The sequence below is a fragment of the Ochotona curzoniae genome, unplaced genomic scaffold, assembly GCF_017591425.1.
Source record: "Ochotona curzoniae isolate NIBS_2020 unplaced genomic scaffold, NIBS_Ocur_1.0 contig_1014, whole genome shotgun sequence".
NCBI classification, from domain to species: domain Eukaryota; kingdom Metazoa; phylum Chordata; class Mammalia; order Lagomorpha; family Ochotonidae; genus Ochotona; species Ochotona curzoniae.
The window spans coordinates 35937661-35962526 of NW_024464920.1; the positions used below are offsets into that span (position 1 = coordinate 35937661).

Sequence of the window (24866 nt, forward strand, 5' to 3'; positions counted from 1 at the left end):
TAAACATATATATATAAACCGAAGCCAGGACTAAGGGAAAGTGGGAGGACCGGGCTTGGGTAGGTAGAAGTGACAGGTTTTGAGGAAAATCCGGCTGCTCAGGTCATATGGTCACACAGTACCAGTTGTGCCACCCTGGAGGCTAAGCAGGATAAGCAACGTACCTGCCTGGAACCTCAGGCACCCTGGCCCGACCCAGGTTAGGCTTCCAGGTGTCACCCCGGTTCCCCCAAGGACAGAACCGGCCCGCTTTGCCCAGACCAAAATCGCCTGGACAGAGACACCCCAGCCCCGAGCAGGCAGAAGCGTGAGCTTTGGAGTGTGGTCTTTTAAGTAGTTGGCAAGGGGGTGTGGCCGAGGAACCGGGGAGGCCGCGGCCGGGGGAGGGGGAGTGGCCCGGGGGCGTGGCCGCAGCGCCTGGAATGTTGTTGGGTCCTCGCACCGCATAGTAAGGAGGGGCCACGCCCCTTTTCTCCGACCGGACCAATCGGGGTGCCGGAGCGGTTTCAAGTCTCCCCTGCCAGCCTGCCCGCCCGCCACCCCACCCCCCTCGGGGATTCTTTTTTTTTTTTTTTTTTTTCCCCGTAACAAAATAGGAAAGCTGCGGACGGCCCGCCGCCCTGTGCGTTCACAGTGGAGGGTCGCGGGGCTTAAGGCCGCTGCCCAGGAGCGGGCAGGCCCAGCAGGCTGCGGCCCGGCCGGGCGGAGAACCCGGAGGCGCGCGGGGGTGGGCGCTGCAGCCGCGGGTTGTTTATCTGGAGTACGGAGGGGAGGGGGGAGCCTGGAAACCGCCCCGTGTCCCATTTCCTCCTCTTGTTTTCGCTCCGGATTCTCCATGTTGGACCCAAACTGAGGAGCCCGGAGCTGCCACCGGGGGATCGGGGCCGAGGGCACCCGGGCGGGCGGGGGGGGGAGCTGCTGCTGCCCGGGCCGCCCGCCCTCCGGTACAGGCCGCCTCCCTTCCCGGCCCGGGGAGGAAACGGAGGGCTGGGGGGAGGGATGTGAACAGCTGTGGGAGTCGGAGTCGCGAGAGCGGGAGCCGGAGCGGGCCCCCGCCCAGGCCCCCCAGCCCAGCCGAGCCCAGCCTGCGCGCCCGCCGGTCCTCGCGCCCCGCCAGCCCGGGCCCGCGGGATTGTTAGATGGAACACGGCTCCATCATCACCCAGGCGCGGAGGGAAGACGCCCTGGTCCTCACCAAGCAAGGTAGGGGCAACAACTTCCCAAAAACTTTGCGTCGCCCCCGGGGAGGGGAGGGGGCTTGCACACTTCCCTCCCCCACCCCTTGCCGGGGGTCCCGCGTTCTCGGGCCTGACCTCCGGGGAAGGCGGGATGGGGGACGCTCAGGCCAGGCGATTCCGACCCGAGCCCCTTGGGCCTGTCCCCGCGTCTCCCCCCCCCACACACACACACCCGGGGTGTAGATTCTCGAACCCCCTGTGCGGGTTGCGCGGGATCCGGGCTCCCGAGGGGGAGGGGCGTCTTGGGCGCAGCTGTCACCCGGTCCCGCAACCCCTCCCCCCTCCCACCCCCTCGGGAGCGCGAGCCCACCCGCGTCCGCCTCTTCCCGAGTTGTTTTTTTGGTGTGTGGGGGGAGGGTGGGGTCGTCACTTTGCTGTGCGTCTAGGCTGTCCCGAGACGGCGGGGGAGGACAGGCCAAGGGGAACGGGACTCGGGCGGGGGGGGGGTCCCGAGCTGGAACGCAGCCCGGACTGGAGTTGCGCGCCTCCCAGGCCCGCCGAGCGCGGGGTCGTGGGGGCCGCGGGCCGAGGACGGCGTCCCTGGTGGGACTTTGAGAACCAAGTTCAGCGCCTGGGGGCGGGGGCGCCGCGTGGGGGAGGGGCGGGCCTGCCGGGCCGCACTGGGCCGGGCCCGGGACGTGGTGTGCGCGGCGCGGGCCGTGGCCGGGCTGCCTCCCGCCGGTTTCGCTGAGCAAACAAGCCCGGCCTCAGGCCCGGCCGGCGCCCCTCCCTGCCCGGTGCGCTCCCCCGGGGCCGCGGCGGCGCTCCACACGCGCGCACACACACACAGCGGCGTTTGTTTAGCCCGGGAGCGGTGTCCCTGGTTACATAATTCGTCGGGATGGCAGCACACACGGCGTGTTTCTGAATCGCGCAACGAAAAAAGTGCGAGGGCCAGGTGGAGGCGCGTGGCAGGGGCGGAGGGAAGGAGGGTCGTGCGGGCCCGTGCGGGGCGGCGCGGGGTGGGCTTGGGGCCCGGAGGGCTGTGGGATGAGGCCGCGGCCTCTTGCGGGAGCTCCAGGTGGGGACACACTTGGTGCCCGGGTGGGAATGTCTTAGTTTGGTCCCAGTGCCCCCCTTCCGCCCCCGCAACTCTTCCCTCCCCCATGCCCTTCTTCTGGCCCCCCAGCAATGTGTCCAAAATAGCAGGCAGAATTTCCGCGGGGAGTAAGGGCTAGCGGCGCTTTTTTATAATTATTGTTTCCTGCAGAATTCCTCGCCCCGGCCGGGGTTGCCTGGCCCAAAGGTTGCGGATGAAGCACCCTCTTGGGGCCCAATCCAGAGCCTTATGCGTCTGCAGCTGGGCCTTCAGGCCGGGCGGCCGCTGCTGTTGGCCTCACTGAGGCCCAGAACCTGGTGAGCAGCCAGTGGCACAGCTTTAGAGCAGCTCCCCCCACGTGGCCCCTTTGGGTGACGATACCCAGCAGGTCCCTGATTCCTAAGGTGCATGATCCTGAAGAACCCCCCAGCTTGCCTGGGCTCCCCAGCTGGCCTGGGGTGCTATCCTTTCTGAATAACCCTAGGGTGCTGAGGGGAGAGGGAGGCGATGAGCGCTGCTGCTTGCAGCTGGGAGCCACCTCTTCTACTTCCACCCTCACACCTGCAGCCCCTCCTTCCCCACCTCAGTGTTGCAGGGACCCTAGCCCAGCAGGGGGACGGCAGGCCCAGACCTGAGGACTATGAAAGGGAGGCAGTCTCCCTGTGACTCCCCTCCTGGGAAGGGTCCCCAAGAGCTGACCGGGTGTGATGTGTATGGATGAAGTTGAGGGGTACTGAGAAGCAGGGAAACCAGCCCTGGGCTGTCCCCACTCCTGGTGCTCTCCACAGGGCTTCAGGGGGCTTCCTGGAGGGGGTGAGGAGGCCACACAGGAAAAGCGGGAGGCCACCTATTACAGCCAGAGCTGCAAGTTTCTCCCACCGGGGCCACATCAGGCAGGCGAGTGGAGTCAGTTTGCAAGTGACTTCCCCCAGTGGCGTGTTACTGGGTGGGTTTGGAGGGGAGGAGAGTTGGGGTTTTGTTTTCCTTTTGTGTTTGTGGTTGTTCCCTCACATTTAACCCTGGAGGAATTCTGCAGCCGGGCAGCAGCCTGCCCTGGTCATTGGACTGCATACCGGAGAGGGTTTCCTTTCTTCCTGGGTTGTTGGGGGCGCCCAGCCAGGCTGCACTCCCAGCCACACCTCACTCAGCAGCAAAGCCAGCACCCTGAAGTCCAAAACCAAAACAGAGGCACGGATGTGTCCTTTACATGTTTCTTCCCTCTCGTGTGCCAGCTCTCTGTCCGGCCTCCCTTGGGAAAAACCAGAGGGGGGAGAGTGGGCCGGTTTTGTTAGAGTAGGTTTCTGTTAAAAAGCGCATCACTCCTGGGTTTCGGTGGGTCTTCAGTGAGGTTGGCCCCTGCACCATAGTGGTGGTTTTGTTTTTTTTTAACATTCTGCTCACTGAGCTTTCAGGCTGGCTTGGGTTTGTTGATGATTCAAAAATAATTACAGTAGGGGAAGTAGAACAAAGTTGCTGAAAGCGTAGATGATAAAAGCTCCAAAATTGGATCATCTTCCCGGCCAGATGGGTGAAACAGCTTCCTGGGACAACAAGGGTAGGACTGTGTGCAGCATCAGAAAAGAGAATTGGCAGTGTGGTGGGATGTGAGGGTATCACTCCTCCCTGCCCCACGACTGGGGCTTAGGGCCCTTAGGGGAAAGCACGGGGTTCAGGACCCAATAACCTCCCAGTGTGAAATCAAAGGGTGGAGCCCCCCCCCCCCCGGGAGCGCACCCCATCAGTCCAGGGCCTGCCTAGGAGTTGGAGTTACAGAGTGTGCACAAGGAGGAGAGAGACAGAAAGTTCTTCCATCTGCTGGTTCACTCCCCAAATAGTTGCAGTAGTCAGAGCTGAGCTAATCAGGCGCCTGGAGCTTCTTCTAGGTCTCCCACACAGACACAAGGACCCAAGTGGACATAGGCCATTCTCCACTGCTTTCCAAGTCCATAAGCTGGGAGCTGGAAGGGAAGTGGAGCATCCAGGAAGGACTCAAACTGGTACCCATATGGGGTTCCATCGCCACCATACTCACCACAGCCTGGATTGGAGATTTTGGTGCCCCCTTTCTCAGGGGGAGCTGACATTGCCCCAAAGTCCCCCATCCTCCATCCCAGGCAGCTAGCTGATGCGAAGGAGACTGCTGTGAGACTAGGGTGGGCGCCAGGCTTCTGTAGCTCCTGCTTTCTCCACTTAGACAAGCTCTGCCTTGGGCACTCAGGAAGTTTTCCTTTCCACTACGGGCAAGCCCTCGGCTGAGAAAGCTCAGCAGTGAGTCTGGTCGGGACTTCGCCCTTAGCTTGCTGGCTGTGACGATGGGGAGGTGGGGGCAGGGGTGCCCCTGCATACAGCCCTCAGTGACCCCCCCATGGGCAGGTGAGTGTGTGCTCCTCTCCCCCCCACGGGTTCCCATGCCTCTCCTTGGGAAAGGTCCCTTGGGATGGCAGAGGCCACGAGAGTTAGTCCATCCTCTCAGGGGGCCTTCCCATGTGTGATACGGTGGATGATATGCAAGTAGCAGATACTGGAGTAGTCACGCTTCAAGCTGGAGTGAACTGGTGCTCCTAAGTTTTCTGTGAAGAATTAATGAGTTAGAAGTATTCATAACTAAGTATAGGAAGGATACAGACATGAGATCTTCTTCAGCTTTGCCCCTGCCAACTTTGGGGCAATTTGGAGTATTGTCTTTTATTCCCATCTTGGGAACTTTAGTTCTTGAATTGGGTAAAGAGGAGCAGGGGGAGCAGTCAGGGTAGTGGAGTTTATTCGTGAAGTAGGTGTTTAGCAATGTGGTTAAGACACCAGTTGGGACTCCCGCCTCCTATACTGGATACCTGGGTTCGAGTCCCGCCTCTGCTGCCAACTGCGGCTTCCTGCTAGTGGACAACCCAGGCAGCAGCCCATGCTGGCTCAGGCGGCTGAATCCCTGCCATGCACGTAGGAAACCAAGATTGAAGTTCTGACTTTGGCCTCTCCTGTTGGACATTTTAGAAGTGATCTAACAGATGGGCGAGCTGTCTCAGGTTGAAATGTAATGATAATGAACAACAACAACAAAAAAAAAAATGATAAGAACAAAATCAGTTGCTTCAGGCCTGGATTCAAATCCTTGCATTTCCTGTTCACAGCACAACCTGAGAAATCGTGTTTTGTATTCTGCGACTTCTCTGTAAATTCTGCCTGGTGGGTAATAGGTGATGGGTAAATGTTAATGTTCTTTTTGACGTGACCACTGCTCTGTTCTCCCTCCTCCATCTCCCCCCACCCTGCCAAGGACACACAGTGTAAACAGTGTGCGGTCATGTGAGTTTTATTGTTCAGGACAGGTGGCCAGGGGTCAGAGGGGGCACTGACGACAGAGGGGGTTGGGCCTTCTGGAAGGATCAGCCTCTGAGGCTTGCAAATCACCCTGCCACACAGACCCAGTCTTTGTGCCCATGGGACTTGGGCTGGGATCTCTGAGCCCATGCCTGAGGCTCTGGCCAACAGGGAGGAGGCCAAGGAGCCCTGAGCCTCCTGGGAGGGTCTCTGGGCCTGACCCTCTCTGCAGTTCCTCGGCTTCTCAATGCATAGAACCAAGACCCAGGACAACTGCATGCCGTGTCCTCTTGCTGCTTGCATATGCTTGGAGAGTTAATGAACTCGGACTTCTGTTACGGAATTTTAATGTAACAGGAGAGGAAAAAGAAAACCAATATTTTGGAGAGATATAAGTGTTCTTTTTAAGAAATATATAATGTTTCTATTTATTTGAAAGACAAAGTGGCAGAGAAGTGAGAGAGATCTCTCCTGTGTTAGTTCATTCCTCAAGTGCCCACAGTAGCCAAGGCTGGGTGGGGCTGGAGCCAGGAGCTCCATCCTGGTCTTCCACGTGGGTGGCAGAAACCCAAGTGCTTGGGGCCCCCTCTGCCTCCCAGACAGGTTAGCTGGAGGCTAAATCCAAAGCATAGGCACTCTGATATGGGATGAGGGTTGTCTGAGAGGTGACTTAATCCACCGTACCACAACCCTTGCCCTAAAATAAATGGTCTTTGCCACTTTGACAGTGGGAAAAAGCACAAGAGCAGCAGTCAGCTGCCTTTCAACCCGTCTCAGGCTGGCCAGCCCTGGGAAATGAATTCGTTTGCTTGGCTCAGGGACAGAGGATGGATACCACACTTTACTCTCTCTTCTTGAGATGGAGGGATGGTTCCAGCAGGAACCCAAGTGTGTGTGTGAACCCTCACATCTTTCCAGGGGCCTCAGAGAAGTCACAGTAGAGAACTGGGGAGCCTCTCTGGACCCGGTGGCCACTGGAGTGAACTTTCTTTGTCCAGCAAAGTGCTGAACCCCTCAGGTCTAAGTATTCCCATGCCAGGATCTGCTATTGCGCAATGGCTACTCTGGTCCCGAGGAGCAGGCGCTGTGCACCCTGTTTTATTTAGCACGTGTTCACCTTGAACCTTCCCAGCACCAGATATTTCTGTTCCCTCCCAGGTACTCTTAGGCCCAGTCCCAAATTAGGCTTTGTTCTTAGCATTTTGATTCTATTTTTCTCTCTCTCTCTCTTTCAAAGATAGAGAGACTTGCCCTCTGTTGCTATACTCTCCAGATGCCTGCAGCAGCTAGGTGGGGTCAGGCTGAAACCAGGAGCCCAGGACTCAATCCATGTTTCCCATGTGAGTGGCAGGAGCTTGTGCCAGCACCTGCTGCCTTCCTCGGTATGCATCAACAGGAAATTAGACCAGAAGCAGAGGCAGGACCTGAACCCAGGCACCCTGACATGGGCATCCCACATGGCATCTTAACCACTGGGCCAAGTACCTGCCTCTTTTTCTACATTTTAAGTGTTATGTATTTGAAAGAGTTACAGAGTCAACAGAAAGAGGTTTTCCATCTATTGGTTCACTCCCCAAATGACTACAACCACCAAATCTAAGCCAAGAACTTTGCCAGGATCTCCCACATGCATGCCAGGAACCCAAATACTTGGATCATCTTCCAGAATTTTCCCACAGGGCATTAGCCAGGAACTGGATCGAAAGTGGAGCAGCCAGGACTCAGACTGACACCTGTTAGGTCCACCCCTGCCCTTTCCCACCTGTCCTGTTCTCACAGAGCAGAGGTGAGAGCCACACAGATGGAATGGAAGGCTCCAGTCACATAGCTAGCTGACCTTTGCAGAGATGGGCATGATGGCTCTTCTATCTCTGTAGCAGAAAGGACCCGGGTCCTTGCTCCCAGAACAGGCGGGAGGCAGAGCCAACAGACTGAGGTCTCTAGACTCCCATGTGAAATAGGAAAAATGCACCCCCCCCCCCGAAACCAAACCACACCCTTTGGGTACCAGTCCTACAAGCCTGTGGAGACCCCAGGCCTCTCCAACACACCAGGGAGGTGGGCCAAGTGGACTTTGGCAGACTCATCTTCCAGTCCTGGAAGGGTTAATCAAAGACCCCTGGCAGTGTTAGATGAGGGCTGCCAGCCGGGAACTCACATCAGAGTCTCGTGTGACGCTTACTAAAAATACAGCCCCTCCACCTGGGACGTGCTAAATCAAAGCGTGGCAGGTGGGCTGGGCATGCGGGTGTTCCAAATGCTCCCTGCCATTCTGACAGGTGTCCTCGGAGAAGAGCCAGCTAGGCACAGCAGTGGCCCAACTGCCTGTTTAGTCCTGGGCAGGAAGCGGCCCCTTGGGGGTCCAGTGTTGCCTGTGGGCTCCTTGTTACAGATCCTCACCTACACTGTCACCTGTCACCAGTGCAGAGCAGTCACCGGCTGGGCGAGGCACCGTTGCTAGCATTTTACAGCCAGTGTCTCAAGGCAGCCTGATAACAACCTTGGGAGGCAGGGATTATCCTCACTCAACAGATAAGAAAAACCACCCCAGCGATCGCGGTGCTCAGGCTGCCAGCATGGCCAGTGTCTGCTGGCGTGCGCTCCAGGCGCTGGGCTGAGGCTTGCTTTAGGCCGGCTGGCCATGCATGAGCATGCCTCAGAGTTCAACTATGCGTTTGCTGACGGAACCTGCTCCAGGCAGGACCACGGAGCGGTTGCCTCACTAGAGCAAGGCCCAGGTTTCTTCACTTGTAGCCTGACGCTCAGGTGGCCACACCTGTCCTGGTCGGCAGGTTCTTTATGGTGCAACAGGATGGGAGGAACAAGTGCATGTCCCTGGCACCTGCCTCCCAGTCCACTGGGGCCACATGAGGAAGGAACTGGTTAGCCAGTCTTAGTGTGTGTGTGTGTGTGTGAATGAGAGAGAGAGAAACTGTGATTGGCTTTGTGGTGTCGCGGAAAAGGGCCATTTCCCAGGCCTGGCCCTGTGTTTACCTCTGAGTGACCTCTGAAATGAGCTGGAAGAAATGTCTATTGTCCCTTTTCGTGAATGTGTTGAGATTGAGACCAAGATAAGAATGGCACAGTGCCTGGCCCTTAACGACTGGTGACCAACACTGGGGATGTATTAGGGTCAGGGCATTCCCCAGGCTTCTCATCAGTCTCTGATGATGACGTCTCCCCATTCTGCAGATGAAGACACTGAGGCCATGACTCATGCAAAGCAGGGTTGGGATTTTATCTCAAGTCCGTGGCACCTGAGAGACCCACTGTCCTGTTCACAGACCAGATGAGAGATGGTTTGAGGTTGGGAACAGGCTGCTAGCCAGCTCCTTAGAAGAGGCTCAAGGAACAAGTGGGGTTTTCCATCCCCTACAGGGACACCATCATCCCAGCTAGTATATAGGGTGTGGCCTCTTGGGAGGCCAGGCAAGGACCCTGCCCTTCGGTTTTGCGTGGATGGCTGTGGGCCTTCTGATCACTTCCTGACATACCATCCCCCCGAGGAGCCCTCTGAGGTGTGGGGGATGCACCTACCACTTCTGGGGATGCACACCATCTCCAGTGCCTTTGAAAGTATGTGGGAGCTGCTGGGGCAGAGGGATCTTAACCACAGGCCCTTGAGAGATTCATTCTGGGATCAATATGGTGCCTTCAGGAGACTTTAGCAGTTGCCAGGAGCTGTGGGAAGCAGAGTGTGGGGCCAAGCAGTGTGGACCATGCTGGTGAGAGCCGAACAGTGTGGCCAGAATCGCTCGCACTGTGGTAGAGAGGTTTGAACTGCCATATGCAGTACTGGCATCCCATATGGGTGCTAGTTTGAGTCCTGGCTACTCCTCTTCCAATCCAACTTGCTTATGGCCTGGGTAAGCAGTAGAAGATGGTCCAAGTTGCTGGGCCTCTGCACCCACATGGGAGACCAGGAAGAAGCTCTTGGCTGTGCTGGCTCACCCCCAGCCTGGCTCACCCCCAGCCATTTGCGGAGGGAATCGGTGAGCGAAACCTCTATCCCTGTCTTTCCCTCTTTCTGTAATTGTGCCTTTCAAATAAATAAGGTAAATGAAAAAAAGAAAAAAAAGAAAGAAAAGTCTGCAGTCAGGTTCATTTGGGGGCTTTGGGCATTGATGCTGAGCCAAGTGAGTCCCTGGCTGCCCGGGAGCTCCAGGGGCAGCAGCAGCCATGGCGCTGGGGCATAAGCACACCCTCAGTGCTGCAGCGATGGGGCAGGGAGGGGAGGCAGGGGAAGGTTTCCAGGCATCTCTCAGCTTCCTTCGTCCCCCTGCCGACTCACCTGCTGGCCTGGGGAGCCCTTCCGTGCACCTGGCACTCATGCGCCTGTCCAGTGCCAAGGCCAGGAGGCCCCTTGCCGAGGACCTGGGAGTATCCTCCCTGCGGGGGCCCCAATGAGATGTGTCTTGGCTACAGTGCCCAGGCAGCCAGCCAGGGAGGGCCGGAAATGCTCTAGATACTCTCCTTCCTACCATAGCTAAGGCGGGGGAGGCCCTCAGAGAGGCCGGATGGCAGTGATGGCCAGACCATTCCCTTCTGCTGGGGGAAGGAAGTCCTTCAGAGGAGGGACGCAAGAAAGCATTCAAGTCTCCTAGCCCAAGGTGGCCTTCTACCCAGGCCAGGGCCAGTCGCACACACAGCTGAGCCACTGGTATTGGTGATATCTGGACCTGACCTTAAGATGATGAAAAATGGTGTTGCCCTGGCAAAGCCGGACTTCATCTATGTGTGTGCATGTACACGTGTATATGCATGCCACGTATCTGCCTTTAGGAGGCAGAGGCAAAAGCTGTTCTCGCCTGCTGCTGCTGTGGACAGTGGGGTGGCCATGAGGGCAGAGGACGCTGTCCTCACCTGCTTTCCTGTTGGCACAGAGCACTGCCCAGGAGCTTGCTGTGAACTGGGGAGGAAGCACAGGCACTGTTTGCCCTCTCTGACTCCCGCTTACTGTCATGGTTCTCTCTCTCCCCTCCTCCTGGATGTTGACCACGTCATCAGGTGTGGGGTGCCCCGATCTCATCTTGCAGCCTCCTGGAGTGAGATCCAGGATGCTGCCAGTTGGTGTCACACACACAGACACACGCTCGTTCCATAGCTGCATTGGCATAGTGCCTGCCTTACTCTACATTTGATTTCTCCTTTCGGTCATGGTTGAGGCCTTGCTGTTAACTCAGTTTGTGGATAGGAAACTGAGCTCTGAGTCAGCAACCAGGCCAGTGCCACCTCCCGTTCGCACCCTATCCTAGACATATGCAAGGGCAGGATGGGCTGCACTTGGCCACCAAGGACGTGATGGTGAGTGCACTGGCCTGCAGTGCCTGCATCTGACCTGTTGGTTTGAACCGCAGCTGCTCTCCTTCCCATCCAGCTCCCTGCTGATACACCTGGGAAGGCAGTGGAGGAATGCCTAAGTGCTTGGGCCACTGCACCCTTGGGAAACCCAGATGAAGCACCTGGCTCCTGGCTTCAGCCTGGCCCAGACACAGCTATTGCAGCCATTTGGGGGATGAAGCAGCAGATGGAAGCTCTCTGTGTCCTTCTGTATCTCCCTTCCTCCTCTGCAACTCTGCCTTTTAAATAAATAATTCTTGGGTGGGAAGCCCCAGCTCTGAGTTCAGATCCTATCACGCTACCTGCAAGTCCCTGAGCAGGTTATTCAGCCTCGTGTGTGCCCCAGTTTCCCTTCTGTAAAATGGGCGACCGGCATAGACTACAAGTGGGTCTGTAGTGAAGACTAAAGGGGACAACGATATCGGGATTTGGTGCAGGCCCAGTTCTTGTGGCCAAGGCCTGGAGACACTCCGCGTCCACTCCTTCAATGCCCACCTGCCTCCCTCACATAAAGGGGCTGTCCCGTTTCTGACTTTTCGGGGCTGCTGCAAACTAGCCAGGGCTTCCCCAAGCCCAGCTCTGGCATCTCAGCAAAGCCCTCATTTAGCCAGCTACCAGAGGAGGCCAGGGAAGGGTGGGAAGGGGCAGTGAGGGCTGCCGGGCTAGTGACCAGTCCACAGTACTCGGCTTGGAGCACCTACCTACCCCAAGGTCACTGCCTCTGTAATCCCTGGGGCCCAGGATCCATGGGTCACGTGACTTTTGGAGACCATTACCCGCTCCGAGTCCCAGCTCCCCATGAGTGAGTGGGTAGGGCACCCCTGTCAGTCGGGCTCCTTGCAGCAGGCCCAAGCTAGGCCCCTCGGTGACCCTGGCCAGCTGGCCCCTCATCCCCACAGCCCACCCGCCCTCGCCCCCCACACATACCGCCTTGCAAGATTCTGTAACCTTAACAGCATCTGTTACTAAGAGCTGAAGGCATCCCTCCCGTGTTCCCTTCATAGAGGTTCAGTGTCAGGATCAGGCCCTCTGGCTGTTGTTGTTCTGCAGTAAGAAGCCATAAACCAAAGGAAAAGTCATGGCTTGGCAGTGCCACCCTGAGGCCCTGGACTGTGCACAGGCAGGTGGGGAAGCCATGTGGGTACAGACCAGGGAGCTGCTCTGAATTTGAGCTCCTTGACACAGGGGTCCATGGTGATGTCCGCAAGGCTGCTGTGTCCCCAAGCAAGGTCTTGGGTGTTTCCTCCAGGGCCGAAGTCCTAAGCACATCTAGGTTTTTCGGGCTGATGGCTGGAGAAACCCCATCGCTGTGGTTCTCAACCTGGCAAGTGGCAGCCCTCTCTCTTGTCCTAGCTGTGGGGGGCTGTGCCTTCACCTATGGCCCTCCCTGGAGTGACAGGCAGTACAGGAACACTGTCACATGGCTGTCCCTTTACCCTGCAGGGACCTCATCAAGACAGGCTCTGAGTTGCTCCTGACTGCTCCAACCCTATTGCCTTCCCCATTCCCATCCCCATGCCAAGGGACAACACTGGGGAAGTTGTCCTGGGGGCACAGGATGTGCTGCTGTTTCACCAGCAAAAATAGAAGCATTGCTGGCATTTGGGTTTAATCCTTGAGCCCATTTGGGGCATGGCCCTCTGGTTCCACAGATGCTGGGCTAGGAGGCCCCTCAGCAAGCAGCTGCACAGCGCCACCTCCTGGCCACAGTCTTTCCACCCTACAGACAGTTGCCAGAAAGTTCATGTAGAGCAGCAAGAGCTGGCTAAGAACCTGCTGGCCCAGACAGCCAGAAGGTTTCTCTCCACCTGGGGCCATTCTGTCAAGCCTTCAGGACAGCCTTAGAGAGCCTGGACACGTGTCTCGGAGGGAGGTGGCTGAGTGTCGGAGAGACGAGGGTGTGAATCATGAAGATGGCTCTTCCCCAGAAGAAGCTGTTCTGGGGTTTGTAGGCAAATTGCGCTCAGATCTGCAGCTGCACTAACTCATAGGAGCCTGGGCTACTGCCTTGTCCAGAATGGGGAACCCTCCTGGGAGCTGGGCTGGCCAGGGAGCACTTTGGGGGGGTTCCCAAAGAGAGCACCTGCCATGGCCTGTGGTGGGGCAGCCAAGCACGTGGACCCTAGCAGACCGAACAAAGAAGGAATCATGGGCTCCCGCTTACCAAACCAAGGAGCAGGGCTGTGGCCGTCTCAGCTCTCAAGGGGAGAGTGGAGAGAGGGAGAACTGGGGACAGACGGATCAGTGCACGGCGCTGAGCTGTCACTCCACAGGAGTAAGTGACATTCTGATGACAGCATGGGGGGTTGTAGGCGATGTACCATACATATCTCTCTCTCTTTTTTAAAGATTTATTTATTTATTGGAAAGGCAGATATACAGAGAGGAGGAGAGACAGAGAGGAAGATCTTCTGTCTGATGATTCACCCCCCAAGTGAGCTCAACGGCTGATGCTATGCCGATCCGAAGCCAGGAGCCTCTTCTTCTGGGTCTCCCACACGGGTGCAGGGTCCCAAAGCTTTGGGCCGTCATCAACTGCTTTCCCAGGCCACAAGCAGGGAGCTGGATGGGAAGTGGAGCTGCCAGGATTAGAACCGGCGCCCATATGGGATCCCGGGGTGTTCAAGGCGAGGACTTTAGCCGCTAGGCCACGCCGCCAGGCCCCATACATCTCTCTTTTAAAAATTCAAAAACTGGGCCCGGCACGATGGCGCAAGTAGTTAAGGTCCTCGCTTTGCACGCCCAGGATCCCATATGGGCGCCGGTTCTAATCCTAGCAGCTCCACTTCCCATCCAGCTCCCTGCTTGTGGCCCGGGAAAGCAGTCGAGGACGGCCCAAAGCTTTGGGACCCTGCCTGCACCCGTGTGGGAGACCTGGAAGAAGAGGCTCCTGGCTTCGGATCGGCATAGCATCAGCCGTTGCGCTCACTTGGGTGGTGAATCATCCGACAGAAGATTTTCCTCTCTCTGTATGTCCGCCTTTCCAATAAAAATAAAATCAATCTTAAAAAAAAAAATTCAAAAACTGGGAGCTAGGATTTAGGGTGTTTCCAATACAAAAAATGGCTATGGAGACAGTGTGGTAAGCCGGATTGGACAGCACACAGCATACACATGTGTCACGCCTCCAGTGGTGCCTCATAAACACATGTGGCATGTGGAGGGCCTATGGGGATAAATATGTACACTTCATTGTCTCCTGCCTCTGAGTTTTAGCCCAAGAAATATACCTTTAGCCCACACTTCAACCTGCCAGGGGTCTGGGGACCCGGGTGGCTGTGCAGTGTCCCTGTAATTAATGCCACCACCGTTCCCTCCACTCCAGGTCTGGTCTCCAAGTCCTCTCCTAAGAAGCCTCGTGGACGCAGCATCTTCAAGGCCCTTTTCTGCTGTTTTCGTGCCCAGCATGTTGGCCAGTCAAGCTCCTCCACTGAGCTCACAGCATACAAGGAGGAAGCCAACACCATTGCTAAGGTAGCTGGCTCGGGAGGGTGCGGGGCCAGCCAGGGGTGCATGTGGTGTGGGAAGATGCCCAGTGACTACACAGAGGTCCCAGTGTGAAGAACTGGGCTGGCAAAGGTCCCTAGCTTGGGATAGGGGCAGCCTCCTCTCTGCCCTCGCCTGCATGGGCCATGCCACTTCTGGTGCTCTCCATGTGTGGTGTGGACCTCCCAAAGGTCCCTGTTGTGTGTCCCCCACATGGTTGCTTCACAGGGAGAGCCGTGGGAGCCCACTTTGCTGACAGGGAAACTGAGACTGGGGGATTGAGCCCCCCAAGTTGGTACTTCTCGAGTGCCAGTGCCAGTGCAGAACTCAAACTACCACAGCCCCAAAGCCCAGGTCTGCTGCTGCCAAGTCACCTGACCATCCAGGAAGCCAGGCACTGAAACCAAAATGCTCTTTTTTTAAATATAAGTATTTATTTGTTCTTATTGGAAAGGCAGATTTATAGAGAAGGAAAGAGAGAAGATCTTCCCTCTGCTGGCTCAACTCCCCAAATGGCTACAATGACCAGAGCTGACCTGATCTGAAGCCAGGAGCTTCTTCTAGGTCTCCTGCGTGGGTCCAGGACCCCAAATATTAAAGCCATCTTTGGCTGCTATTCCCAACCATAAGCAGGGAACTAGTCTGCAAGTGGAGCAGCCGGGATGCCCATATGGGATGCCGACGCCACAAGGTGGAGGATCAGCTTGTTGAGCTACAGCACCGGCACCAACCAGCTTGCTTTGAGCCCTTGCCGCTGCTCTCCCATTGTGCCTGTGCCAGGTATTGGGAAATAAGTGTGTGGTTTTGGTCATCACAATGGCCAGTAGCAGCCCTAGCCCTTCAAGGGTGGTACCAACCCCCACCAACAAAACTGTGGCACCCCAAACACCATGGGTGCTCAGTGGGGTGCCAAAACCTGGCTGTCCTCTCCCCTCCCTCAAGAATACACCTGCAGAAGTGCACAGCAGTGAGCAGTCACGCCCTTCTCCAGCAGGGAGAAGTGGGCAGGTAACGTGGCAGTGTTCCACGGAGTCCTCGGTAACTCAGTCAAGCACTAAGTTGCAATGTTAAGACAAAAAGCACAGTGCCCAATTTTCTGATTCTCAGTGGGAACACAGAACTGCCAGTACAGACTTGAAGGAAACACACAAGAATGCCAACATTAAAGTTTTTCTTAGTTCTAAGATTTTACTTTTTTTTTTTTAAATTTTACCTGTTTAAAGGGAGAATTACAAAGAGATCTTCCATCTGTCGGTTCACTCCGCAAGTGGCCACTGTAGCTGGAACTTGTTCAGGCCAAGACCAGGAGCTAGGAGCTTCCAGGCCTAGTGGGTGCAGGGCCCAAACACTTGGGCTGTCCTGCACTGCTTTCCTAGCCACATGAGCAGGGAGCTGAATTGGAAGTAAAGCAGCTGAAACTCAAACCAGCACCCATACGGGTGCTGGCTGTGTAGGCAGCGTCTTTACCTAGTGCTGGCCCCTTTAAGAATCCTGACAGCTACTTTTTTGTGTGTGACACAGTTTCGTAGGCTCTGGGATAGTCCCAACCTCTCCCCATGCCCTCCCCACATGTTGGATTCCTCCGCATTGTTGCAGTACTGACAGCTACTTTTTACAACCATAGCATTTTAGATTTACTAGCAAAGGTAGGGAAACAGTTTTCTGCTCTCTGTACTTCTGTGGATTTGGGGTACCCATGGTGTGGCTTCCCATTTGTTGGGGTTCGGTGCTCCGCAGAATAGCCCCCAAGTGTCCCTCGCTTTGTCCTGCCAAGGCCCGCTGGCAGTTGACACCAGAGCACCCTCCTCTTGCTCCTCTATCAGACCTGTTGTGAATACGAAGTCTGCCACTCCTACCTCTTCCCTGCTCAGCCCCTAGGAAAAGCCGCTTGGTTGTGTCAGGATCTCCCAGGAGGCTGGGTCTGAGGGAGGAGCCATCCGTGGCCCTGGGCCGCTGCAGGGGTGGGGTGGAGCGGGAGGCGCTGATGAGTCGGCACTGACGCCCTCCTTCTCTCCCCTTCTCAGTCGGATCTCCTCCAGTGTCTCCAGTACCAGTTTTATCAGGTGCGTGAATCTGGCCAGGTGCAGGATCCAGAGCCCAGGCCCTGCAACCCCCGGCTGGCCCCATGAGGCCTTCCTGCCCTGGTGCCTGGCTAGAAACCTCCTGCCCCGAGGAGCTATGCACTTCAGGTGCTTGCCTAGGGCCCACACCCCTCTTCCTACGGTTGCTGTCCAGCCTAGCCCAGGCCTGGCCACCATTTCTAGTGTCCAGGTCACTTCCTAATCCCACTGGGAGGCAGAAACGAAGGAACCAGTTCTGCCTCTGCCTCCTCTGCCTGACCCGAGTTGGTGATTCTGCCTCCACAGCTGCCCAGCTCTTTCCGTTCTGCCGCGAGGGCACAATGGGCCGGACAGATCTCAACTGCTCTGTTCTGGTTTTAGATCCCAGGGACCTGCCTCCTCCCAGAGGTGACAGAAGAAGATCAAGGAAGGATCTGTGTGGTCATCGACCTGGATGAAACCCTTGTGCATAGCTCCTTTAAGGTAAGCTGGTATGTGCAGCCTTCCCTGCACCCAGCTGCAGCCTGCTCAGGAGCCCCACGCAGGTGCCACGGCTGGCAGCAGGCACTCCAAGAGCGCCTAAGGGGGGGTATAGGTTGAGCGACCAGGAGGGGGGCGAGCTAGGACTGTTTTTGGCTAGCCTACTGCTGGAGATACCCAGAAGCCCTGCCAAATGTTGAAGACGGCAGCCCTGCCTGCCCTTCACTGCCAGCAGGTACACCTGACCACCTGCCCACCGGCTGCACAGCCAGAGACACCCTGGGTTCTGTACAGTGCAGGCCTCGGGGTGACTGAGTCTGCTAGACTAGGCTGAGAGCCCTCAAATGGGGAGCAAACGAGCTTGCTGGGAGCTCTGACTCCCCGACCCCACCTCCTGGTGACCAGCTGCCTCTGCTGCATCCTGCCCACCTGCTGACGTCATTCCCTCCTCTGCTTTGCAGCCCATCAGCAATGCTGACTTCATAGTGCCTGTAGAGATTGAGGGGACCACTCACCAGGTGAGCTTCCCCCACCCGCCGGGACAGAGGGCGGGGTGCTCTGCACTTCCTGGCCTGGGTCCCCCCAGCTGGTCAACTCCCTGTAACTTCAGCTGCCCCCTTCTGTTGCTATCTCTCACCCTGCAGCCTTTCTCTCTCAGAAAATGGCAGTCCCACTTCCTCCTGTGGTTGTCACCCGTTGTCCTCTTGTAGTCACACTACTAGAAGTGTCTGTTATTTCCCAAGAGCATTTCTTAATCCCCAGGCTGCAGGCGCTCAGTGCTGTGTGCATTGCTGCATTCTCTCCTGGGGAATATCGGGGGCCTCTGTGTGCAAAGAAACCAGTGTTCGCTGCATTCTCTGCCCAAGATACCCTCCCCTCCCCTCGCCACTCTCCCCAAAAGAGCTAGTGCGTTTTTCTCCCTCCCAGCCCAGGCATCTCCCCTGCAGTGCCTCCTCACACTTCCCTCTCCTGGATTCTGCCCAAGGCCTCAAGACACACCACCAGGGGGTGCCAGGACTGGGCACCTGGCCTAGTGCTTAAGCTGCCTTACACATTGGGGTGCCCAGGTTCAGCACTTCAGTTTCCTGCCACTACAGGTCCTGGGAGGCAATAGGTTGCAGCTCAGTAGCTGGGTCCCTGCCACTCTTGGGAGAGACCTAAGTACGGAATTCCTAGCTCCGAGCTTCAACCTAGACCAGCCTTGGCCTCTGTGGTCACCTGGGGAGTGAACCAGTACATAAGAGTCAGCATGCATCTCTCTCTCTCTTTCAGTTAAATGGACAGTATTCTTCAAGTTCATTATTATTTTTAAAAAGTCAAAATCACACCAGGCCACACAAGGTCAGCCCCCAGCCCTGCTCAGCCTGCATGGCCCAGGGCAGGGGCTTGGGTACCATGGTACCGCAGAACAGGTGACAATGACTCACAGCACCTCTGTCAGAAGACCCACCTACACTGCTGAAGCATGGCCTGCTGTGGGGGGGTTCCGGGGCGGGGAGGACCCTGGGATGGTGGGCTCATGCCCAGAGCAGGTTTGAGTACAGTAGTGAGGGAGTGGATGGCTTGATAACAGGCAGGAAGAAGGAGGCTGGGGCTATGACTGAGGAAGGGGAGCTCAGGGTGGCTGCCCTGGGGAGTGGGTAACCCACTGAGGAAGGGTCACTGAGATCACTTCTCGGGTCAGGGCATGCTGTGGATCTGAGCGCCCTTGGTGAAAGAGGCCAACACATAGGCCAGAGGTGCCCAGTCAAGGATGCAGGTGCAGAGGGCAGGGCTGGCAGGAGCAGGCCTGGAAAGGTGTGTTCGAGCCGCACGGCCGCGTAAGGCTGCAGGGCCTCTGGTTGGGAGTGGCCGTGGGAGGGCGTGTGGTGATCTGGACGAGCATCCCAGTGGAGGAAGGATCGACGCTTGCCACAGAGGCTGTGGCTGGATTCAAGTAATCCAGGATAGGCTGTTTCCATCCGTGAGGCCTATTCTTGATTACTTGTTTCCGGAGGCAGCTGACCTTCTGCAGCCGGAAGCAGGTGGCTCCTGGGATGCGGGTGGGGGTGCCTCAGCTGGGGACAGGGGTGGGAGTATTGCAGGGTGCCGGGTTGGTGCAGGTGGCCCCCGACGCTGCGCTGTGTGGGGCTCCTCCGTGAGCAGCTCTGCTTCTCCCCAGGTGTACGTGCTCAAAAGGCCTTACGTGGACGAGTTCCTGAGGCGGATGGGGGAGCTCTTCGAATGTGTTCTCTTCACTGCCAGCCTGGCCAAGGTAGCAGGGCGCTGGCCGGGAAGGAAGGTCTGAGACGGGTGACGGCAGCGGCCATAGGCATGCTGCAGCCACTCCCAGGTCTGGACCACATCCACACCGAGGCCTCTTGTCTCTCTGTCCAGTACGCCGACCCTGTCACGGACCTGCTGGACCGCTGCGGCGTCTTCCGGGCCCGCCTCTTCCGTGAGTCCTGTGTCTTCCACCAGGGCTGCTACGTCAAGGACCTCAGCCGCCTTGGGAGGGACCTGCGAAAAACCCTCATCCTGGACAACTCTCCTGCCTCCTACATCTTCCACCCGGAGAACGCGGTAAGGGTTGCTGGGGTCGGCCGGAGTAGGGGCAGGGGTGAGGGTTGTAGGGGTTCGCCAGGGTAGGGACAGGGCAGGTGGGGCAGCAGCACGCAGGCTCACCACCCTTGTCCCCTGCCAGGTGCCGGTGCAGTCCTGGTTTGATGACATGGCCGACACTGAGTTGCTGAACCTCATCCCAATTTTTGAGGAGCTGAGCGGGGCAGAGGACGTCTACACCAGCCTCGGGCAGCTGCGGGCTCCGTAGCTGCCTGTTTCCTGGCAATGGCCATCCCAGGAGGGGCCTCACCCACATCGTGCCTTTACCACCAGCCTGACAGACAGCCGCCACTGGAGTGCCAGCGGGCGGAGCGCAAATGACAGGGAGGAGCCTTGGGGCAGGTCAGACAGCAGCAAGGGCGCCAGAGCCCAGCCAGCAGAGCCAGCCATCTGCTCCCCAAGGAGCGAGCCCATCAGCCAGGGATGCAGGGTGGGCCGTGTTGGGGGGCAGGGGAGAAGCTGAAAGATTGCCACTCTCCCCAAGGTATTCGGTCTCCTTTGTGTCACCCTGGGAGCCCCTGGGCTCCACGGGCTGAACACGTGCAGGCTCTGTTGCCCAAGCCCGGCCTTCTCTCAGTGTTGGTGCCGGTGCCAAGGAGGAAGGAAGGCTGGGGCCGCCCACCCTGACACCCTTCCAGCCAGCTGCTACAGATGCAAAGATGCCGTTGCTGGCAAGTTGAGTGCCCATTTCCAGACCCCATGGCCCCGGGCTGCACTCCCCTAGGTCTGAGCCCTCTCCTAGCCTCCCTGTGGCTCTGGCCAAGCCTGCCTTCCTCACACCCAGCCACAGGCTTGACCCTGAGGGCCAGGCCATCCCCGGGCTGCCCTGGGAGGGAACAGAGCCAACTTCCATTCCTCTGACACTTGTTTTTAAATCCTCTTTCTCAATGCGGAGTTTGGGGCCTAGTTTGTTCCTGGTGAAGCCTCAGCTCTACGCTGGAGGTGATGGGGGCAAGGGAGGCAGCAGCATGGGGGAGCAGGGAGCAGAGACAGCCACTTAGCCTGTGACCCGTCAGACACATCCCAGTTCACTCTTCGGGGACTGTGCGGGTGCCGGTGCAGGACGTTCACTGCATGGGCAGAGGACAGCGAGCAGGCCGCCTGCTTCCCAGGCAGGGCTGTTTCCTGTTGTGTCTCCCCCGGCTCGGGCCGTCCCCAGCGAGCTCTGTTCCAACTGCATCCTTCCTGCCTGCCGCTTTTCCTCTCCAAGGCCTCAGAACCTCTGCCTCTCCTTTCAGTTTGCAAACCCCAATACCCAGGGGCCCGCCTCCTGGAGCAGACCCCTCCTGCACCTGCTCCCAGGCTATCTCCAGCTCTCTGTGGTTCTTACTAGTGAGTGCTGTAAAGAAACAGTCAACAAGTAGAAGTATCCTCCCCCCACCCCCCAGCGTCACTGCCTTAATCGGGGCCTCCCGGGGCTGGGTGGGGCTCACCTCTCTTCCTTTCCTCTGCCCCAGGGTAGGAGGGAAGCTGCCATCCCCATCTGTTCCCTGTAGGCAGGTGTCACAAAGCGGTTGTGAATTGCTCCAGGGGTGGGGACACCACCCACTCAGGACTTGCTTCCTTGTCCTTCACAGTGGCCACCCACTGAGTCCAGCCTCAGGAACTAGCTAGCATCACAGGAATCCAGAGGTGGAGAAGCAGCCTGGCATTCCGAGAGTGGCTGGCCAACCGGCAGCTCACCCACTCGCCCTCAGCGCTGTGGTCCCACCCTCTCTCTTCCCAGGTCTCTGGTCGCTCAGAAGTGAAACTGTCTTCACAGTCATGTGATCGTTTCCCCAGCACCCCTGGTGCCCGTGGCTGGGACAGGAACTTGTTTCCTAAATAACAGAGGAGTGCAGACCCCCTGGCCAGCTGTGACCTCAGTTCCAGGCTCCAGCCAAGGTCAAAATCCTGCCACTGCAGGAGGTGCCCCTTTCTGCAGGTCAGCACCTGGCCGAACATTCAGCCATCTGGGCCCAGCCAAGTTCTTCTGACTAAATAAGCAATAAGAGGCTTGAAGCTGGCCCGGTGCCCAAGGCCCTTGTGCCACCTCTGGATCTCCGTGGTGGTCCAGGTGCAGGGAGTGGCCTCTGCCACCCACTGTCCCATGAGGCTTGCCCAAGCGCTTGGGTCATGACCTGGGCCCAAAGGCTTGGTAGGAACCCTGCTCCCCCTCCTCCTTCCCCCCAAAAGCAGCTTAGCCAAATGTAAACTGGGGCCACCCATGTGGACCAGAGCCAGCCTCCAGTCGGTGTTTGCTCTCCGGTTTCCAATTTCCCGGTGTGTTAGGGGCACTTGACCATGGCAGAACTTGCTCCCTAAAGGAAATAGTTCAGACCAGGTTTACAGGACAAGACTTGGGCAGGGGGTCCGTTCTGGGACTCCCACCAGCCTTTCCTGCTTGATACTTGGCTTTTAGGAGTCAGTCCCCTGCACCAGCTCTCACCCCCACCTAAGCCTGGTCAGCACCCAGTGAAGCCATGCCAGGAATCTGCCCCCTGCCAGGTTCAGTTCTTTAAGGTGCCTCTTGAGGGACACAATGTGTCTCTCTGTTTAGGCTTCTGAATTACAAGCCTGATGTTCGTGTCCCTCTCATAGGGGGAGCCTTGGACACAGGACCAGTTTGGAAAAGGGTCAGGTGTGGGTTTCCACTCTGCACATTGTAGAGGGAACCCCCTGTGCGCCCACGGGTCCCTTCCCAGAGAGATGGAGTGTGCTGGCTGTCATGTAGCCTGAGACCCTCTGTGGCACACGCCCTGCCTCTCAGAGCTGTTGACCATTTTATCAGCGTGTGAGCTTACCCCGTTCCAGTGGCCCCAGGGCAGTGTGAGGACAAGCGGTCATTCCCCAGGAGGTGATCCCATGTACTTGTGTAGCCAGTCGCCCCTGCCGGCTCCCGAGGCCGCACGCAGCAAGCAGTCCTCGCGGGAGACAGGGCCAAGTCCCAAGTGGAGGAGGGAGGTTGGCCTGTCCCCTCTCTTGGGCTTCAGTTGGTTACCTGCCCACTCAAGTCACCTCTGTATAAAATGGGCTTTTGTTTTGTCTTTGTGTTTCTTTCTCAAATGCCAGTGAAGGTCAGGTTCAGCCCCCACCCCAGGCCTTGACCAGGGCAGGGTAATGACCCCAAGTCTGCCATGTCCCACCTTGCCCACTTCATGCCCCCTTCATGATGCCATGGGAGGGTAGGGAGTCTGCCACCCACTGTGCCTGGGCCATGGGGTTCTTGCTCCCTTGCTTCCCGATTTGATAAATTTGTTGTATTCAAAAACTTGAAATGTAGGACGCCATTAAGTGTCTGTTTATATTTTTGGAAGATTTGTATTACTTACAACTAATTAATAAAAGCAGGTTTTTAAAACCTATCCAGTGGAGTGTTTTTGTTTTTGTTTTTTTTTTTAAGGATTTTATTTGATTTTTATTGGAAAGTCAGATATACAGAGAGGAGGGAGATATAGAGGAAGATCTTCGTCCACTGATTCTCTCCAAGTGGCCACAACGGCCAGAGCCAAGCCAGTCTGAAGCCAGGAGCCAGGTGCCTCCTCTGGGCTTCCCATGTGGGCACAGGGTCCCAAGGTCTTAGCCCATCCTCCAGTGCTTTCCCAGGCCACAGACAGGGAGCTGGATGGGAGGCAGGGCTGCCAAGACACAAACCAGCGCCTATATGGGATCCCAGTGCATGTAAGACTAGGATTTTAGCCACTAGACTATCATGCTGGGCCCCCCCACCCCCCCTTTTTTTTTTTTAAGATTTATTGGAAAGGCAGATTTACAGAAAATGAGAGACAGAAAGAAAGATTTTCAATCTACTAGTTCACTCCCCAAATGGCTGCAACGGCCAGAGCTGAGCTAACAGGAGCCAGGAGCTTCCTCCAGGTCTTACATGTGGGTACAGGGTCCCAAAGCTTTGGGCCATCCTCGGCTGCTTTCCCAAGCCACAAGCAGGGAGCTGGGTGGGAAGGGGAGCAGCTGGGACACAGACCAACCCCCATATGGATCCAAATCCTTGCAAGGCGAGGATTTAACCATTGAGCCATCACACCAGGCCCTCTAGTGACGTTTTTGGGGTCATTTTGGGATTGGACTAAGGAGTCAAAGATGTTTCTCCTCTGTCTTTCAAACAAGTGAAAAATAAATTAAAGCCCATCTAGGAATGGGAACTTCTGGACACTGCTGTTTTCCCTGGCAACCTCTCTAGCCATGATGAAGCCAAAATGGCCGAGCTATGGATGGCTGGGCGGGGCAGGTCCCTGCACTGTAGGGACACCAGCTAAGAATGTGCTGCGCCCAAGGTTACAGAAGTAGAGCTCCCATAGCTTTTTGCCACTCCCATGGGGAATGCATTCGGTTGTTGTCCGGCTGCTCTATTAGCATGTCCTTGATGTCCGATTGACCACTGGGCAGGACCCAGAAATGGTTCGAACCAGGACCCTGAAATTGAGAACCATGAGTGGTTCTTGCATGTCGCATGTTCTAAAGTACTCCAGAGGCATGAGGGCAGTGTGACGAGTGGAGACCCCAAACAGCTAAACAGAGCCACCTGATAACATACTCCCAGCACCTCTCCCAGACTTCCCCTCCCTCTGAGAAACATCCAGAAGCTTATCAAGGAGGCTGCTGCCAGCCTTGGATATCCCAGGCTCTCAGCAAGCAGCTCCAGCCCGGCCTCCTGTCATCAGCATAATGCATCCATATCTACAATATGGTACATTTCATATCCTCCCTCCTTCGTGCATTATTGATGGACTGTGCTTTTAAAAAGAATCAATAGATGAGGGTGTGGAGCTGGAGTTAGAACAGAAGCCTTTAAAAGTCTGTTCTGGTTGTGTTTGCTGTTTTGAATAGGAATAGAAAACGCTTCCCCTCTGGTTGGAATAAGGCAAGCCCAGGGCTAGCTCGGCTGGCTGTGATTGGCCAGGACTAGGCAAATGCAGTTAAGATGCAAACACAAGCAAATATAACCCGGTGTCTGAGCAGCCATTACTCCACTAAAGCTGTGGGACCTGGAGCCTCGCACCCTGGGGTAGCCCTTCCCCTACTGCTCCCTCGCTGGGAAGCCGGGAGGCCCTGAGAGAAAGCGAGGTAAGGTCTGCCTGGTTTCTGGTGTATGTCAGGAGGGGGAGGAGCGACGAAGTTACAGAAATCCAAATTTCTTGGTTTTGGTGTTGGGCATAAGGGCTTGAAAGGGTTGAACTGGGAGTTGGTAATGAACTCCTCAGGCTTCCTTTTGAGAAGTTGTGAGAAGATTCATTTTTAAGAGACAAGAAGTGAAAGTGAGAAGACCCCCTTTCACTTATCCCATGGGCCGAGTGGTTAAAGGTGAAGCCA

At 56.8% G+C, this 24866-nt stretch overlaps 1 protein-coding gene across 2 annotated transcripts; it reads left to right on the forward strand.

The window, feature by feature from the left end:
• Positions 1-579: 579 nt before the first annotated feature.
• Positions 580-22903, forward strand: CTDSP2 (CTD small phosphatase 2). 2 transcript variants are annotated; one of them, XM_040982770.1, is made up of 8 exons: positions 581-1203; positions 14258-14406; positions 16443-16481; positions 16860-16961; positions 17420-17476; positions 19120-19212; positions 19335-19520; positions 19642-22903. In XM_040982770.1, exons 1-8 carry the CDS (start codon positions 1140-1142, stop codon positions 19765-19767), a joined length of 816 nt encoding a protein of 271 aa, XP_040838704.1. In that variant the 5' UTR covers positions 581-1139; the 3' UTR covers positions 19768-22903. The 2 variants fall into 2 exon arrangements, with proteins under 2 accessions (XP_040838705.1, XP_040838704.1); XM_040982771.1 differs by lacking the exon at positions 16443-16481 and having other exon boundaries at positions 580-1203.
• The last annotated feature ends 1963 nt before the right edge of the window (positions 22904-24866 follow it).

What these genes read in the sequence shown, in the direction of transcription:
- CTDSP2 (XM_040982770.1), top strand. Translation starts at nt 1,140, where the DNA reads ATGGAACACGGCTCCATCATCACCCAGGCGCGGAGGGAAGACGCCCTG. An exon ending in TCACTGCCAGCCTGGCCAAG is followed by an intron (nt 19,213 to 19,334) that starts GTAGCAGGGCGC and finishes CTCTCTGTCCAG; the next exon opens with TACGCCGACCCTGTCACGGA. An exon ending in TCTTCCACCCGGAGAACGCG is followed by an intron (nt 19,521 to 19,641) that starts GTAAGGGTTGCT and finishes GTCCCCTGCCAG; the next exon opens with GTGCCGGTGCAGTCCTGGTT.